We start from the raw sequence: 18,648 nt of genomic DNA on the forward strand, positions 1-18,648 counted from the left end.
GGTGTGATCAACTGGGTTTGTCATCAAACCCACCACAAGACTGTCTTAGCCCACTGAGCTAAAGCCTATGCATTAGCTTGGTGAACAAGTCTTCAGGTCTCATGCAAGGTTACTCACACAAGTGAGACTGACTGCAAACGGATTTGATCCCATCTGCGCAATACAAGTCTGGTATTCTATTCTAAAAGCCAAGGCGGTATTTAATAATGCAAGTCTTTATGTCTTGCAGCCATTAGCTGTTGGATTTTGAAATTTGAGGTATGGGGATTCTTACTGACTTTAAAAAAAAAAAAAAACTATGTTCAGAATGTGCACTATCCCCAAATTCATTACAACAGCTGAGAGTTTCATATCTCGATAGACTACTATTTCTACAGCATGATTAAAGTCCCTCCTCCCGGGTCGCCAGTAGCTTCCACCATAGACAATCGGCACATAACTAATCCTGTGGAGAAAGAGAGAGGTGAATTTAAGTCAGCCTGGTTAATTGGAAATGGTACATTGCTAATATTTTGTGGTATCCAGGCTCAGCAAGGGAAGATTCTGCAAATGGAAAAGCTTAATGGGAAGAAGATTAAAAGCCATGCACCTGGTGATTACTCTAGGTTGAGGGGAGTCATCACTGGGGTCCCAATATATATGTCCACAGCACATGAGATTAGTGCCACCTTAATTGGGGAGGACAGGCTCATGGTAATGGCTGGAGCAGAATAAGTGGAATTTATCAAATACTTCAAACACATTATTTCCACGTGTTTGATGCCATTCCATTCGCTCCGTTCCAACCATTATTATGAGCCGTCCTCCCTTCAGCAGCCTCCACTGGTCCACAGATGTGAAGGGAAGCAGAGTGATTCAGGATGGTGTTCTTGGGGTTGTACTCATCCTTCTTCCTCCAAACACGGCAAGTGGAGTTCATACCAAAAAGCCCTATTTTTGTGTCATCAGACCACATGACCTTCTCCCATTCCTCCTCTGGATCATCCAGATGGTCATTGGCAAACTTCAGACGGGCCTGGACATGCACTGGCTTGAGCAGGGGGACCTTGCGTGCGCTGCAGGATTTTAATCCATGATGGCGTAGTGTGTTACTAATGGTTTTCTTTGAGACTGTGGTCCCAGCTCTCTTCAGGTCATTGACCAGGTCCTGCTGTGTAGTTCTGGGCTGATCCCTCACCTTCCTCATGATCATTGATGCCCAACGAGGTGAGATCTTGCATGGAGCCCCAGACCGAGGGTGATTGACCGTCATCTTGAACTTCTTCCATTTTCTAATAATTGTGCCAACAGTTGTTGCCTTCTCACCAAGCTGCTTGCTTATTGTCCTGTAGCCCATCCCAGCCTTGAGCAGGTCTGCAATTTTATCCCTGATGTCCTTACACAGCCCTCTGGTCTTGCCCATTGTGGAGAGGTTGGAGTCTGTTTGATTGAGTGTGTAGACAAGTGTCTTTTATACAGGTAACGAGTTCAAACAGGTGCAGTTAATACAGGTAATGAGTGGAGAACAGGAGGACTTCTTAAAGAAAACTAACAGGTCTGTGTGAGAGCTGAAATTATTGTCATGCAATAAAATGCAAATGAATTACAAATCATACAATGTGATTTTCTGGATGTTTGTTTTAGATTCCATCTCTCACAGTTCAAGTGTACCTATGATAAAAAAATTACATACCTCTACATGCTTTGTAAGTAGGAAAACCTGCAAAATCAGCAGTGTATCAAATACTTGTTCTCCCCACTGTATATATATCCTGTCACCTTACACACACACACACACACACACACAAATATGGTATTGGAAATGACCTTTTAAATATTTCCTGTATATTTCTTGTTCTTTTATATTTTGTTTCTAGTAATACATTGATTATTGCATTCTGGGGGTTTGAGTTTGTAAGAAAGGCATTTCACTGTGCATGTGAGGTTAGGAGCTAGACAGTAGCAAGTTAATGTGTTCGGGGGAAGACCAGCAATTCATCCCGACCAGTAAATGCAATCGACATGCCTCTGAAATAGTACCACCTAACAGCTTCAGAATTGTCACTCTCTAACCTCTGCTCGCCCTCTCTCCCCCAGCCACTAAAACACTTAACCGCGGTATTGCTGAGTTCATTGTGATGGCCGCAGACGCAGAGCCCCTGGAGATCATCCTCCACCTGCCACTGCTCTGCGAGGACAAGAACGTGCCCTATGTGTTTGTGCGCTCCAGGCAGGCCCTGTGGGGTCTCACGCCCAGTCATTGCCACTTCGGTCACCATCAAGGAGGGCTCACAGCTCAAGCCCCAGATCCAGTCTACCCAGATGGCCACTCAGAGACTGCTGGTGTGAGCAGAGAGCTCAGGGTGGGGGTTGTAGGGTTAATGGGACACCACCTGCTTTGGTCATATTCAGATTTTTGTAAATGGGACGGACTATGATTTAATGTTGTCCTGCTTTGTTTCATGTCCTGTCAGACTTTTGTGCAGAAGATTCTATTTTGTAGGGCTGTGTCCATTTTGAAATGTTGGGACAGAAAAGGTATATCTGAAGCGTTGGAACAAAAATGGCTTAACTTGTTTTTAATATTACTATGTTGTAAATGTGGTAATTCTATATAGAGTATACGGGACGTCAAACTAAGCATAGTAGAATCATAGCAACTACACTTAGCTTTCCTTATGTTGACCTTTTTCCTTCATTTGGTGCAGTTAAAGGTGGACATGTTCATTCCAGTATTTGTAGTGTTTCATTTGGGAAACATTCCTACATTGGTTTTAAATTATAATTTGATTATCACCTACACAGTGACTTGTCCAATGTATTTAATGTATAATTATGGAAGACCCTGTTCAAGTTTCAGCATTGTAATCAATGGAACCTCTATGGGCAGATGGATGCATTTATGACACTGGCCACTTGGGTAAAAGCCATGTGCTAAAATGGGTTGAGATCCTGGCATCTGTAGGGGGACAAGATTAGGTAGAGATCCTGGCATCTATAGGGGGACAAGATTAGGTAGAGATCCTGGCATCTATAGGGGGACAAGATTAGGTAGAGATCCTGGCATCTATAGGGGGACAAGATTAGGTAGAGATCCTGGCATCTATAGGGGGACAAGATTAGGTAGAGATCCTGGCATCTATAGGGGGACAAGATTAGGTAGAGATCCTGGCATCTATAGGGGGACAAGATTAGGTTGAGATCCTGGCATCTATAGGGGGACAAGATTAGGTTGAGATCCTGGCATCTATGGGGGGACAAGATTAGGTTGAGATCTTGGCATCTGTAGGGAGACGAGATTAGGTTGAGATCCTGGCATCTATAGGGGGACAAGATTAGGTTGAGATCCTGGCATCTATAGGGGGACAAGATTAGGTTGAGATCCTGGCATCTATAGGGGGACAAGATTAGGTTGAGATCCTGGCATCTATAGGGGGACAAGATTAGGTTGAGATCCTGGCATCTGTAGGGGGACAAGATTAGGTTGAGATCCTGGCATCTGTAGGGGGACAAGATTAGGTTGAGATCCTGGCATCTGTAGGGGGACAAGATTAGGTTGAGATCCTGGCATCTATAGGGGGACAAGATTAGGTTGAGATCCTGGCATCTATAGGGGGACAAGATTAGGTTGAGAGATCCTGGCATCTATACAAGATTAGGTTGAGATCCTGGCATCTATAGGGGGACAAGATTAGGTTGAGATCCTGGCATCTATAGGGGGACAAGATTAGGTTGAGATGTGTTGATATCCTGGCATCTATACGGGGGACAAGATTAGGTTGAGATCCTGGCATCTATAGGGGGACAAGATTAGGTTGAGATCCTGGCATCTATAGGGGGACAAGATTAGGTTGAGGTCCTGGCATCTATAGGGGGACAAGATTAGGTTGAGATCCTGGCATCTATAGGGGGACAAGATTAGGTTGAGATCCTGGCATCTGAGGGGTACAAGATTAGGTTGAGATGTGTTGAGATCCTGGCATCTATAGGGGGACAAGATTAGGTTGAGATCCTGGCATCTGTAGGGAGACAAGATTAGGTTGAGATCCTGGCATCTGTAGGGGGACAAGATTAGGTTGAGATCCTGGCATCTGTAGGGGGACAAGATTAGGTTGAGATCCTGGCATCTATAGGGGGACAAGATTAGGTTGAGATCCTGGCATCTGTAGGGGTACAAGATTAGGTTGAGATGTGTTGAGATCCTGGCATCTATACGGGGACAAGATTAGGTTGAGATCCTGGCATCTATAGGGGGACAAGATTAGGTTGAGATCCTGGCATCTGTAGGGGTACAAGATTAGGTTGAGATGTGTTGAGATCCTGGCATCTATACAGAGACAAGATTAGGTTGAGATCCTGGCATCTATAGGGGGACAAGATTAGGTTGAGATGCACCCAGAATAGTCAGATTCAGTAATAACTATATTGGCATCCATATGCTTTTATTAAATTCACATTTCCACTTTTACAGAATTAAAATGACTACTCAAAAGCAACATTTACTAAGCATACCGATTAGACATATAAACTAAACCATATAACAGGAAGTCAAAAGGCAATTGTGAACATACCTTCCAAATTTGCATGACAAAACACTTAACAGGTTTGGCTTTTGTTCACTAATTAGTCTTAAATACTGGTTCACAATAGATTATTTGGCCAATAAAGAGCATCTTTTATAAACGGGAAAAATATTGATCTTCCAATTGTAATAAAATAAATACTAAACGTCACATACAAATAATGGAAAAATAGACTGCGATGGTTGTGGAGAGAACATCTTGGTGACAGTTTAATGAAACACCCTGACCCCAAACGTTCACGTAACATTAAAAGAGAGGGTTCCATAAGTGTGTGACGAGGGTCATCCATCCTAAATGATACCGTTACCATGGACACGGTGACATGGCAACAGAATGGAACCGTGCCATTGAGTAAGAGAACAGGCTTTCATGGTGAAATAAAGACCACTTTTGTCAGGCTTGCCATTGAGGCAGCCACACAACTGTCCTTCTCCATGAGTTAAGCCTTGAGGCGCAGTCACTTGGCAAGGTCAAGACTCACGATGAGACAGAATACCAGCCCTACTAAGGTAGTTAGCTGCCCTCTGCCATTCTCTCTGGCACAGAGTGACTTTGTTCAGCACCTGAACAGCCAGGGTCAGGTTGACTGTTTGGCAGAGATGCATACTCAGAGCTCTCCAAAAGGTGGCAGTCTGGAGCAATATAAATGAATGGTACAAGGACCTCCGTCTGGAGTTGTCCCTCAGTCCACAGAGAACTCGGTCTCCGAGGCAGTGCCGGGGCGGCTGCCCCCATGGGCATCCTTCCTCAGCTGCAGAGAGACACAGCTCAGCCAGCTCCGGCTGGTGGGCATCTCCCCCACGATCTCCCAGCTGTCTGTCTCCTCACAGTACCGCTCGATGGTGTCGTGGTACCTGGCGGACAGATGGGACAGGTTGTGTCGGCTCTGGTCAAAAGTAGTGCACTACATATGGAATAAGGTGCCATTTCATCAAAAGTAGTGCTATGAATAGGGTGCCATAGGCAGCCCAGATACTTTTCATATTCTCCTTAAAAATATATTTTATAGGCCTTGCACCTGCCAAATCAGGGTCGTATTCAGTAGGCACCAAACGCGGGAAAACTGACTGAAATAGGGAGAGAATACGTCAACTTGTTCAATAAGAAACGCTTGATTTCATTTTCTGTTGAAAACCATTTTGCTCAGGTGTGGCCTAATAAATGCAATCAAGCTGAATATGATTAGAAAAGGCTTGACATGGAGCTGTCTTACCTGTCCCAGCCCTCCTCTCCACCCAGCACGTAGATCTTACCTGTCCCAGCCCTCCTCTCCACCCAGCACGTAGATCTTACCTGTCCCAGCCCTCCTCTCCACCCAGCACGTAGATCTTACCTGTCCCAGCCCTCCTCTCCACCCAGCACGTAGATCTTACCTGTCCCAGCCCTCCTCTCCACCCAGCACGTAGATCTTACCTGTCCCAGCCCTCCTCTCCACCCAGCACGTAGATCTTACCTGTCCCAGCCCTCCTCTCGTAGATCACCTGTCCCAGCCCTCCTCTCCACCCAGCACGTAGATCTTACCTGTCCCAGCCCTCCTCTCCACCCAGCACGTAGATCTTACCTGTCCCAGCCCTCCTCTCCACCCAGCACGTAGATCTTACCTGTCCCAGCCCTCCTCTCCACCCAGCACGTAGATCTTACCTGTCCCAGCCCTCCTCTCCACCCAGCACGTAGATCTTGCCGTCCACCACGGCCACACCGGGCCGGTAGCGCCTCTCCCTCATATGGGCACACATGGTCCACTGGTTACTCTTGGGGTCGTAACACTCCACCTTGTCTGTGTTCTCTGTGGATGCATGCCAGCCACCTAGGAATGGAATACAGGAGAAAATCCTAATGTATTTTTCCACGGACAATGTGAAAATATCCCCTGGCTTCAAACTTGGGCCTTTTTTCCTGATCAGGTCACGTGTTCAGGGAAAAGTCACTATGTATCAAGCATCTTAGAGCATGTGTGCTGATCAAGGATCAGGTCCCCCCCATGTCCATGTAATTGTATTCATTGTGATCTAAAAGTCAAAACTAATCCCTGATACCTATGACATAGATTTTCCCCTTCAGGGTGCAGGCAGCAGAGCCGGAGCGAGCGATCTGCATGGGGGCCACCTCAGTCCATACAGACGTTTTAGGGTTGTACACCTGGGCCAGGTCTGTGCCGTCACCATCCTCTAGAACAGCACCACCTAGGAGCCAGGAGGACACTGATAAGTTACTATCTAATATTAAAGATGACCTGTAGACAATTCAAACTACCGCATAAAGCAATTTCAGAAAAATTATATAGACCAAGCTGAACCTATAGAGTTGCTATAGAGTTTATACAGTCATCCCAATTCTGATATTTTTCCCACAAATAGGTCTTTGACCAATCACATCAGATTTTTTTCAGAGCTGATCTGATTGGTCAAAAGAATATCAGAATTGGGCTGCCTGTGTAAACGCAGCCATAGAGTTCTCTGGAAGTGGGTGAGCAATGATCTCCCCTACCTGTGACATAGAGCAGTCCATCCAGTGCCACCACAGCAGGGCTGGTGACGGCCATCTTGACCGACTCCATGAACTGCCAGGTGTTGGTGTGGGGGTTGTAACACTCTACAGAGTCCAGGCGGGAACGGCCCTCCCAGCCCCCCACTGCAAACACATAGCCATCCAGCATCACCAAACCTGGAGGGGAGGGAGGGGGACATATTTATGGAAGAGCCGGCCTGCTCAACTTTAAACAAAGAGGAGTTATCCAATGGAAGTCTGTCAGCATTCACAAAGGATGTACTGTATTGGCTATTGTTTTATTCCATTACAGAAGTCACGGACGGGGACCTAACCTGTTACAAAAAAAGTCACGTCCCCGGCTGTCCTTCTAACCAGTGTTATGACATGTCAGACAGTATGTTAAAATGGATAAATAAATGGCTAGAATTGACTGATTTTTACCTAGCTCTGAGCGAGCTACGTTCATGGGGGCCATCTCCAGCCAGGAGTCGAAGCAGGGGTCATAGCGCCACATCTCTCTACTGGCTGAGCCATCAGGGAACTCCCCTCCAGCCAGGTACAGAGTGGAGCCTGGGGGAGAGAACATGGAGATTGGAATAAATTAGAAAATTATACAATTCCTCACAAAATCTGTTTATTTTGTGAGAAACTGACATCTCTCTTTTCTTCATCTCATTCTCAAGCATTAGGTAAAATGTAACAAAGGTCCTATAACAATCTATGACATAGGATCCATCTTATATACAAACTAAACCAAATGGTCCTCACCTGAAACCACCAGGCCGTGTTTACTGACAGCGAAGGGCAGGCAGGCCAGACTCTTCCACTGGCTGGTAAGGGGGTCAAAACTCTCCACGCTACGCAGCACCACCTTATCGTCCTCTCCCCCCACCGTCACAATCACCTCAGCTGTCCCTGTCACAGAGAGGCCAGCAGAGAGGGATGTGACTGGGGAGCCACAGAGACTTGTCCCTTCAGAGAGCTGATCATTGTATTAAAGGCAGTTGGTAGAACAATCCTCCAGGCATACCAGGGTTTGCGCTTCAGAAATCTAATTAATTAAAGCACTAGGCGTGTGGAGGAGTTTGGCAAGTGGGAGGTTAAATGTGTGTGTGTGTGTGTGTTCAAGTCCTTGTGTTTGTGTGTGTTAGGGTGACAGGGTGTATTTGGAGTGTGTATGTTCATGTATCCATGCGTGTGGTACCTACCTGTGGACCTACGTGGGCGTGCTCGGGGGCAGTAGAGCTCTCCTCGTCGGTCCTGTAGCAGCAGGTAGTCCTTGGCCTCAGAGATGAGCCTCTGACAGCGCTGGGACTCCCGGACCACCTCCAGAGACTCAATCACATCGTGGATGTAGTACGGGCTGATCAGGGGCAGGCGGATGTGCTCCAAGACCTGCAGGGAGACGTGGGTTAGAATGACACATACACTGAAAACAAACACACCCACTGGATATAGACATGAGCAGACAGACACAGGTAGGCATCTCCATCCGACCTCTAGTGTTATATACACATTAAAACAAGGCCATAGGACCTAACCTTCAATTTTGTTCATTTAATTTAATGTTTAGGTCCTATTCCATTTTATCAGAGCGACCTTGATACCTCCAACTTCCACTTAACGTGATAGTATCGCTGACCTCTGACCTATCCAAAATGACACCGACTCACATCTGAGGCTCTAAATTATATTGGTGCCAGGCCAGGGTGACACCTTCCAGGGCCCATGGTTACTACAGGACCATACAATGGGGTTCTAACCCCTATAAGAATATTTTGAAAATAAATACACAACACAGGATGACAGGACTAATGGTCAATAGCAAATTGTAAATATGAGTTGATTTTCAGTTCAACATCTGTTCAGAGTCTGTGGAATGTCACTCCTGAACTCAGAGTAATGTGGGCTACATGTGCCACATTTTCCTTGGTCTGTACATTGAGTCGGGAGCACCAGATACTGACTGTTACTTTTGATTTTTCTTGTTATTTGGCCATTGGCCAAGTTGTACTGCAAGGACTTCTGATTGGTCAACCCCAGGCTAGGGTCGGGGGTTTATAAATGGCATCCTGTTCTTTTGTTCGGTGGGGAAAAGCTGAGGACAGGGGAGACTGAACATTGACTCCCAGCATAACATCTTGATTTGTCCTCTCTGAATAAACCTATTTTTCTCCCCCTGAATTGCTTTGGAGTTTGTGTTATTGAAGAATAACATAAATTGCTAACACTTGGTGTCGTGTTCCTGATGAATTGGTCTGAACAACAATAAGAACTTATCAACTGTGTGTTTATCCAGAAGAAAGAGGCTGAGCGCAACCCACTTTGGGGAGTCAACTCTTAATCTCCTGATTGATGACAGAATTGCTGGGTGAGTCTAGACCAAAATAATTTGAAACAAACCAAATCAGGTTCAAATAGTGTATGCAATGAGTGATATGTATGTATCTGTGATGTATAAGTGCTCAAGTCCTTTGTTTTATTAGAGTGTAGTCCTTTCTTTACTCTATTAAAAAGGTTGGAGTCTGTTCTTGTGAAACCTTCTAGCAATTTTTACACGTGGTAAATGTAAGCCTTGTAAGCATTCAAAAAGCTTTGAGTGAACATAAGCTATGGGTAGCCAGGCCCTACAGAAACCATTTGTTCTAGAAGAGGTTGGGGTCCTCAAAAGGGGTTATATAAAAAACACACATACATAAACGCAAAGAAATGCAACAAAAAAACACAAAAAAAGAAACGTCCTCTCACTGTCAACTGCGTTTATTTTCAGCAAACTTAACATGTGTAAATATTTGTATGAACACAAGATTCAACAACTGAGACAAACTAAAGTTCCACAGACATGTAACAGAAATGGAATAATGTGTCCCTGAACAAAGGGGGGGGGGGGGTCAAAATTAACAGTCAGTATCTGGTGTGGCCACCAGCTGCATTAAGTACTGCAGTGCATCTCCTCCTCGTGGACTACTCCAGATCCTGTGCAGGTGTTGTTACACGTGATCTGCCACCGCGAGGACGATCAGCTGTCCGTCCTCTCTCCCTGTAGCGCTGTCTTAGGCGTCTCACAGTACGGACATTGCAATTTATTGCCCTGGCCAAATCTGCAATCCTCATGCTTCTTTGCAGCATGCCTAAGCCACGTTCATGCAGATGAGCAGGGACCCTGGGTATCTTTCTTCTGGTGTTTTTCAGAGTCAGTAGAAAGGCCTCTTTAGTGTCCTAAGTTTCCATAACTTTGACCTTAATTGCCTACAGTCTATAAGCTGTTCGTGTCTTAATGACTGTTCCACAGGGGCATGTTCATGAATTGTTTATGGTTCATTAACCAAGCATGGGAAACCGTGTTTAAACCCTTTACAATGAAGATCTGTGAAGAGTTATTTGGATTTTTATTAATTATTTTTGAAAGACAGGGTCCTGAAAATGGGACATTTCTTTTTTTGCTGAGTTTATATTATACAACTTTTGACGTTAATGTAATGTCATTTTTAAGTGAGAAAACCACTCTGGAAAAAGGTGGAACAGCTCTTTCGGATGTGAACATGACATTTTAAATTCACTGTCTAGAACCATTTCAAAGTAGAGCAGGAGACACAGATGAAAATCAGACGTGACCCCCACCTGTGGCCTATGTTCTCCTAATCTAGCCTTACACTGAGTTGTGCAAGGCAGATGAGATTTCAAGCAACTGGTTGGCACTGCCTGTCTTTGAGTCAACAGATTCTGACAGCAGTGACGAACGATGTCTTAGGCCAACCTGAACACAGGCTGTGAAAAGGGAGTAAAGACAAACTTCCAGAGACAGTGATCACACATAAATCAGCATCTCCAAAACAGTTGGATTAATGGTCAAAAACTTTTAAGCTTCCATGAGACGTGGTTATCAGTTATGCAGGTTCCGAGTGAAACCAACAACATAATCCGTTCAGGAGAAGAGGAACCTGGTGTTTGTCATTATTGCGGGATTTCTGATCACTGGCAGCGAGACTGTCAGAAAAGAAAACATGATTTTATGAGAAGTGGCCAGGAGAAGCAGGGTCCGTCTAAGGGTAAATGGAACCAACACAACAGCCCCAACGACACAATACTTGTGCAGAAATGTAAAAAGCTCTCTCCAGTTCAGCAGCAGAGGTTTCTAGATACTGTGGAGGTAAACTATTAGACCCCCTCTTACGTCCCATCTCAGCTGGTGTACATATGAAATCGGATGGAATATATGTGAACATGATGGTTAACAACTTTGCAGTAGATTTTTTAGTAGATACAGGTGCTGAAGTTACTGTATTGCCCATATCTTATGCAAAACATATGTCCTCAGTACACGGGAAAGAAGATGGTGGGCAACAGGAGTGGAGGGAAGACGGATATGAAACAAACCAAACCATTATCAATTTCTATTGGTCCAATGAAGATTGATGCAGGGGTGTGGATAGGCTCATTTGAACAACCTATATTAGGCTTTGATGTTATTATGTAACTTGACTCAACATCGAACATTCCTTAAGAAAAGGTGACGTGGCAAATTAGACAACCCCAGAAATCTATAGTTCAGAACCATGCTATTTGGACTATGAAGAAAAATGACTGTGGAACTGTGGATATGGAATCAGTGTGCTTGACAGGTGATGCCCCACCTTGCACAAAACAATATCCAATTAGCAAGGTAGCTATAGCCACAACTAAAGTAGTGAGTAAAGATCTATGGGACATGTGTATAGTTGAAAAGACACCATGTAATCCAGCTACTCTGATGCTTCCTCCAGACACCACAATGTGAATGTGGTGGGGATCATCACCACACCAAGCCTCATGACTGTGGTCAATGTGCCCGTGGTAACTGTCCTTGGTGCTGTAGTGAACCATGCTCTCTCAGATGTGCGATCACACTTGTTAAGACCTCTTTTCTATAACTTTGTGTGAAATCTATTTCTTATGGCAACGGCAAGTACAATATGCCCTTTGTGTTTTATAGAAATGCAAGGTGTTTAATGTGAATTATTTTATGCTTACTGCTAATGTATTTTATTCTGTCTGTTTTTTTATGTTTTCTAAAATGACATTTTAACTATATTTCTTTTTTAAATGGTCTAGGGGGGAATATAAGAATATTTTGAAGATAAATACACAATGCCGAGGAAGAGTGTACTAGAGTACTAATGGTCAATAGCGATTTGTAAATAGGAGTTGGTTTTCAGTTCAACATCTGTTCAGAATCTGTGGAATGTCACTCCTGAACTCAGAGCGACGTGGGCCACGTTTTCATTGGTCTGTACATTGAGTCGGGAGCAGGATACTGGTTATTTGGCCAAGGACTTCTGATAGGTCAACCCCAGGCTAGGGTGGGGAGTTATAAATGGCATCCTGTTCTTTTGTTCGGTGGAGAAAAGCTGAGGACAGGGGAGACTGAACATTGGCTCCCAGCATAACATCTTGATTTGTCCTCTCTGAATAAACCTACTTTTCTCCCCCTGATTTGCTTTAGAGTTTGTATTTTTGAAGAATAACAAATTGCTAACACCCCTAACGTTTATGTAACGCTGAGTGACTGACAGCTGGGGTTTCAGACGGTCAGATCTACTGGGGATTCCAGAGCTTAAAACCCCCCCCACACCACAGTCAACAGAGAACTGTAGGGAGGGGGCGTAGCACAGAGCTGGACACAATCTGTCGCCTAGATACCGCTCAACACACAGACAATGGGGGACCACTGCATTGACGGTTGTGTTTTCATGCTGACCTTTTCAAAGCTCTGCCTGCGGGTGGCGCTCTTGTCCAGCCACAGCATGGTGGCCTCGAACACAGTCTCCTCCTTGGCTACGTTCAGGTGGTCGCTGGCGATGATCTCCGTCAGCTTGTCTGCACACAGAGAGAGGAACTCCTCCTGGGAGGGGGGGAGACAGTGTTCAAAAGATTTTGAAATTTAAGCAAAAAATTGCATTGCTTATTGGAAGAAGTCCAGGTAGTCCCTCCCTGTTTAAGTCTAGTTTCATCCTTTTGGTGCCTGAGGAACATGATCCTGGGCTGGCATAGACCAGCAAGGGGAACAAAAGACTATGATGTCACTTCCCCTTTCTTATATACACAAAGAATGGGAATGTCTAAACAATGAGACATGAGAAATGTCCCCTCCTTCGGTGAAACCAAATACCTCTCTGGGATCATTGTGTTCAATGCAGCACAGATGATGGAGAACAGAGGTGAAAAATACATTTGAAACTATTGAGACCAGGTCCCAGGTTTGGACTACACAACCCAGACCTCCCTTCCTATCTCACCTGTTGGCAGACACTGCCGAAGTGCTGGAGGATGTAGTCCATGCTGTGTTTCTCCAGCTCCCTACAGGAGTGGGCCTCAGCAAAACAGTGGATGCCCACACAGTTCATCTCATCCATCTGGCGCTCCATGAAGCGGCAGCAGGCTTCGCGCACTGCCATCACATCCAAGAGGTTGGCCGCAGCCAGCAGGGCCTGGGGCCACAGGTCAATGACATTTGATTTCAAGACAGTCAACTCAGGACATTTATTTAGGAAATGGAAAGTGCCATTTACTGTATTTATGACTAAGAATGAAACTGACTTCAACTCTGGGGTAGTACAACTTTAATTTAACAACTGCAATGCTAAACCAGAAGTTGACTACAAAGTGAGACTGGAAGACAACGGTTCTACCTCACCTGCACGTTGGCCTTGGAGATGACCACCTCAGCCGTGTAGGCGTAGCTGACCAGCATGCCAATCATCTGGGACTCCACTCCGTTGATGGCCACCCGCTCCTGTCTGGACTCCATCAGGTCTGTGGAGAACATGGCCTGGGGAGGACAGAGGGGAGGGCAGAGAATTAGGAGAAGAGAGAAACAGACTCCTGCCAATGAAAAAGCGCCAACAGCAAATGACCACATGTAAGTACTTCAGGTCTGCAGTGAGTGACAATATAAAAGATGCACGGTCATCAGTAAACTGTATCCATTCAGTAAATGGAATAGTTGAGAAGCAAGGGCACCGTCAGCTTGCTCATCCCCGTTGCACCACTGTATTGCCCTCTGGGTCTACGTAGTATAGCAGTTAGAATAATCATTTGGGGGGGGGAGGGGGTGCTTATATTTGTCCTGTTATACACAAGTGTGTAATTTGCATATCCCAACTCCCCCTGAGACACCCGCATGGAGTGGGGTCACGGCCAGGTTCACCATTGTACTGTGCCCCTGGAGCAATTCGGGTTAAGTGCCTCAGGAGCAAGGCCCCAAGGGCACAGTGGCATTTTTTTTTTACCTTGTCGGCTCCGGAAGTCCAACGCTCAAACCTCGAGGCCACCGACTTATATTAACGCACAGTCTGACTGTCCGTATTGAGTTGGTAAGTGTTAGTGTATCATATGCAAAATTGCCACAGGGGATGAGGGACATGTCCTCTCCCCCCAATATTCTTTAAAAAAATATATATATTTAAATTTTACCCCCTTTTCTCCCCAATTTCGTGGTATCCAATTATTAGTGGTTACTATCTTGTCTCATTGCTACAACTCCCGTACGGGCTCGGGAGAGACGAAGGTTGAAAGTCATGCGTCCTCCGATACACAACCCAATCAAGCTGCACTGCTTCTTAACACAGCGCCATCCAACCCGGAAGCCAGCCGCACCAATGTGTCGGAGGAAACACCGTGCACCTGGCGACCTTGGTTAGCGCGCACTGTGCCCGGCCCGCCACAGGAGTCGCTGGTGCGCGATGAGACAAGGATATCCCTACCGGCCAAACCCTCCCTAACCCGGACGACGCTAGGCCAATTGTGCGTCGCCCCACAGACCTCCTAGTCGCAGCCAGCTGCGACAGAGCCTGGGCGCGAACCCAGAGTCTTTGGTGGCACAGCTAGCGCTGCAGTGCCCTAGACCACTGCGCCACCCGGGAGGCCGGTCCTCCCCCAATATTCTGAACAGGTTGATTGTAGAATAACAGTTTATTGTAGAATACCAGGACAAATGCTAAATTCTTTCTCATCCTCATGGCAAAATGTGAATAGCATGAGATGAGCTATAAAACAGCACATTTCTCTCTACCCCAGGGCAAATGTGTAGAACTGCAAAAAAAAAAAATGCTTTAAAACTGCAACATTTTCTCTCAGCCTCATGACAAAAGTGTGTAGAAAAGCATTTATAAAACTGCTCTGCATTCGTCTGGCCCCGTTCAGACGCACTGAGCCTCCTCCGCTGTCTAGACAGACGCACTATATATTCGCACACCTCCCGCTTCAGTACCAGTAAGTGAAATATGACTAATTTACAGTTTCAATGAAGACTCTCCCCTAACTCTCTCTCTCCAACAGGCAGTCCTTAGCCAGTCCTTTAAGGTGTGTTTTAGCTCAACCTCCACCTGTAAACTATGAAAACCTGATAGTCAATGTATGATCAACTTAGTAGATGACATCCTATGTAAATATGTGCATCATCATTTTGTGTATTATTAATATTTTAAATACTTTCATTGGTGACTTATCCTTTCACTTATACTGTTTTCAAAGTACCTGTCAAGAGGGCATACATTCATGTCAAACTGTAGAACTGCAGGAACAGTCTTTTTATAGGTAAATATTCACAATTATAATAAAACTCAGTCTTGATCTTTTTTGACTTCTTAATATCTGCCTTGAAATACCTTAATTCATGATGGTGCTGACTTATCCTTCCACTTGTACTGTTTTCAAAAAACCCTTCAAGAGAGGCATAATAAAGCAATGTCAAACTGTGCACAATTGCAGGAAATACCTTTTAAAATGTTCCCAAACATTCTGGGGAAAGACTCCCAGATCCAACGTCTACTGTTTGTCCCCCCAAATATCTACCCACAATTTAATTTACATATACATTTTAGTCATTTAGTAGACGCTCTAATCCAAAGGGACTTACAGGAGCAATTAGGGTTAAGTGCCTTGCTCAAGGGCACATTGGCAGATTTTTCACCTAGTTGGTTCGGTGATTCAAACCAGTGACCTTTCGGTTACTGGCCCCAACGCTCTTAACCTGCTGCCCTTGTAGTGTATGGAGAAGTAGTGTATGCATTCTATGTCTGCTCCTGGACAATGTATGTTTTCTGTACTCTTGTCCCAATGATATCTTCCACACTTTCTGTGGGGATTAATAACGTTTTATTGTACCGTACACCACTGTCCATACCTGGAAGTAGGAGCTAAAGGAAGCCAGTACGATACGGTGACAGGGGAACTCCTGCCCCCCACAGCACAGTGTCACATCACAGAAGGCATTGTTGAGACGCAGGCTGTTCAGGCCCTCCAGGACCTTGTTGGGGTGCCTGGCCTCAACAAACACATAGTCCTCACTGTCCAGCGAGGCCAGGGGAAAGCCAGAGTCCTCAAGGACAGGAGATGGGGGCAGGAAGAAGGTGGCGGATGTGGCCGAGATGTTCACAGCAATGATTTCGGCCATCATTTCACTTTAGTCAAGCCTGTAGGGGAGGAAGAGGCAGATCGACCGTAGCCTACAGTCTCTTTACCCAGCAGATCTGACCCACTTGCTTACAGCTGCACTAGGGTCAGACAGCATTCCTGTGTAGATTAAGAAACCGTGGACCTGGCGCGAGATTTGGCTCAGAAAACATACCAGGGATATGTAATCCAGGGATGAGAAATGTGCTGTACTATGAATTCTCCCATTATTCCAACTGTTACACTGACATCATGCTAGTTATAGGTAGTCACAGCAACCATTATGGAATGGCATGGCGCATTGAACAACAAAATGGCTGCTAGGTCTTCTGCTATCTAGCATGAGGACAAAAATGACACTTTTCCAGAAAAACTAGCATTCGTTCAATCTTCTCAGTTTAACAGTTGGGATAATGGGAAAATTCAGAGTACAACACATTTCTCATCCCCCCAGGACAGCAGAAGACAAATCAAGCTCTGCACGGCAATGCCATTCGACTCCAAAATGTTGTAATAACATGAATAACAACTCCGTATAGCTCTGCATTGACATGACTGGTTGCGTTATGTCCTGTATAAACACAAACTCCCTTCCTTGACAACAGCTATGCGAATTGCAAGAAGTATGAATGCCTTGACTTCTGCAGAGCCGCATCGGAGTAAATGATGTGTATGACTGAGCATGCAGAGGCTTTAAAATCGACACAGGAATGCTGTCCAACCCTAGAGCAGCTTTAATAAGCAAGCCGGTCGAATCTGCTGGCTTCAGTCTATTTTTCCCCAGTTTGCCTGTCAAGACTATTTTCAGTCCACTGGGGCAACAGTCTCCTCATATACTGACCTCTCCATAACAAATACAATAATACAACATTTAAAAAAGAGAAGGTTAGTGAGGGAATTCATAGCAGCATCACAAGTGTCTAGTACAATTTCAAGACCAGATAATTCCATTCCAGTTCACACAACATAATATTGTAGAAATTACATTTCACCCTTATGACAATTACACCATTTTCAACCAAAGCAATAATTGAGGACGCAAACTGATTCTTTCGATTGAAATAGTGAATTGAAATTGAAATTAGAACACTACATATGCAATGAATGTGATTAAAACACGAACAAGCTAGTTTGTTATTGCCGAAGATTTCTGGAAAGCGCTCAGACTGACTGACACTGCTGACAACTGCTAAGTTAAATGATGATCGACATTTGCCTCCTAAAATTGCCATTTATTGCCCAAAAGCTAAGACTGCAGACCATGCACTTCTACCCTGACATTGTGACAATATGTTACATTACCTGATAAACATTGCCGCATCAATAGAACAATCCAAATTTGTCAGGTGTCGACCGAAAAATTGTTAAGAATCGTGACCACCAGACGCCATGTCTTCTTTTCTCTCTGTTTTACTTTCTCAGCAAAGTGAAACAGAGCTCCTTATCGCCCCCTGCTGTTTAGGTCCTCGAAGGTCCAAGCTTGGTTACACCCTAAAAAGGTTGATCCATCATGTATGTACCTGTTCAAAGTATAATGTAATAAAACACATTTTGTGTATATCAGTTAGTCACGCTGTATTATGTATCTCCTTTGAAGCTCCACCTAGGTGTAAATCCGCATATTATCACCAATAGCCATAATACCACTCCAGTGACTCATGGTTACATCAGAGATAGACTTTGTACATATCAGTGGTGATCCTATGCAATGTATGATATGGTCAGATTTCATATAATGACCAACATCTACATACTGGCACACACACGACTGGTTGTAGTCACTTACAGTTTAGATAAAAAACGACTATTCAGGTGGCCTTACAATAAAGTTTCATACGGAAAACAGTTTAGACTTAAGCGATACTTCATCATCATGACCATGACAAGTTGTCCACCAGACACAACCCATGTAGATAACTGGCTTGAACTTGTCTTCTCCCTCTCTCTGTGTCCTCTCCGTTGAAGCCAGAATCAAAAGCTTTCCGTCTGAGCTGACTGCTGGTGCATGGGACTCCTCCTCCCTTCAATGCCTGGTTGACTGGGTCAGAAGGATCTCCTGATCATGGCCTGCTGGGATTCCTTCTGTCTGCCTCTCTATCATATGATCTGTGTGTCTAATAAACATTTAAGATACTTATTTTAAATTGGCTGGCAACAAAGGCTA

General features: G+C 44.8%; 2 protein-coding genes across 5 annotated transcripts; one reads left to right on the plus strand and one right to left on the minus strand.

Moving 5' to 3' along the window:
• Window positions 1–2,051: 2,051 nt before the first annotated feature.
• On the plus strand, window positions 2,052–2,711 carry snu13a (SNU13 homolog, small nuclear ribonucleoprotein a (U4/U6.U5); the record flags this gene model as incomplete). The annotated part of the gene is given in 2 exon segments (XM_052510302.1): window positions 2,052–2,215; window positions 2,217–2,711. Coding segments are annotated over 2 exon segments (276 nt in total), but the record flags the coding sequence as incomplete, so codon positions are not given.
• Window positions 2,712–4,404: 1,693 nt separating this feature from the next.
• Window positions 4,405–17,954, minus strand: si:ch211-256e16.3 (kelch-like protein 20). 4 transcript variants are annotated; one of them, XM_052510296.1, is made up of 12 exons: window positions 17,787–17,954; window positions 16,216–16,504; window positions 13,726–13,860; window positions 13,328–13,519; window positions 12,790–12,933; window positions 8,261–8,447; window positions 7,821–7,967; window positions 7,494–7,622; window positions 7,050–7,226; window positions 6,599–6,745; window positions 6,204–6,369; window positions 4,405–5,416 (listed from the first exon to the last, which is right to left on the minus strand). In XM_052510296.1, the coding sequence occupies exons 2-12, from the start codon at window positions 16,486–16,488 to the stop codon at window positions 5,245–5,247; spliced, it is 1,869 nt and encodes a 622-aa protein (XP_052366256.1). In that variant the 5' UTR covers window positions 16,489–16,504; window positions 17,787–17,954; the 3' UTR covers window positions 4,405–5,244. The 4 variants fall into 4 exon arrangements, with proteins under 4 accessions (XP_052366256.1, XP_052366257.1, XP_052366258.1 ...); XM_052510297.1 differs by having other exon boundaries at window positions 16,216–16,604; window positions 17,787–17,925; XM_052510298.1 differs by lacking the exon at window positions 17,787–17,954 and adding an exon at window positions 15,698–15,752 and having other exon boundaries at window positions 16,216–16,362.
• Between the last annotated feature and the right edge of the window lie 694 nt (window positions 17,955–18,648).

Source organism: Oncorhynchus keta, unplaced genomic scaffold (genome assembly GCF_023373465.1).
Source record: "Oncorhynchus keta strain PuntledgeMale-10-30-2019 unplaced genomic scaffold, Oket_V2 Un_contig_5557_pilon_pilon, whole genome shotgun sequence".
NCBI classification, from domain to species: Eukaryota; Metazoa; Chordata; class Actinopteri; order Salmoniformes; family Salmonidae; genus Oncorhynchus; species Oncorhynchus keta.

What these genes read in the sequence shown, in the direction of transcription:
- si:ch211-256e16.3 (XM_052510296.1), bottom strand. Translation starts at nt 16,488, where the DNA reads ATGATGGCCGAAATCATTGCTGTGAACATCTCGGCCACATCCGCCACC. An exon ending in ACACGGCCTGGTGGTTTCAG is followed by an intron (nt 7,623 to 7,820) that starts GTGAGGACCATT and finishes TCTCTCCCCCAG; the next exon opens with GCTCCACTCTGTACCTGGCT. An exon ending in GGAGAGGAGGGCTGGGACAG is followed by an intron (nt 5,417 to 6,203) that starts GTAAGATCTACG and finishes TCTGTCCGCCAG; the next exon opens with GTACCACGACACCATCGAGC.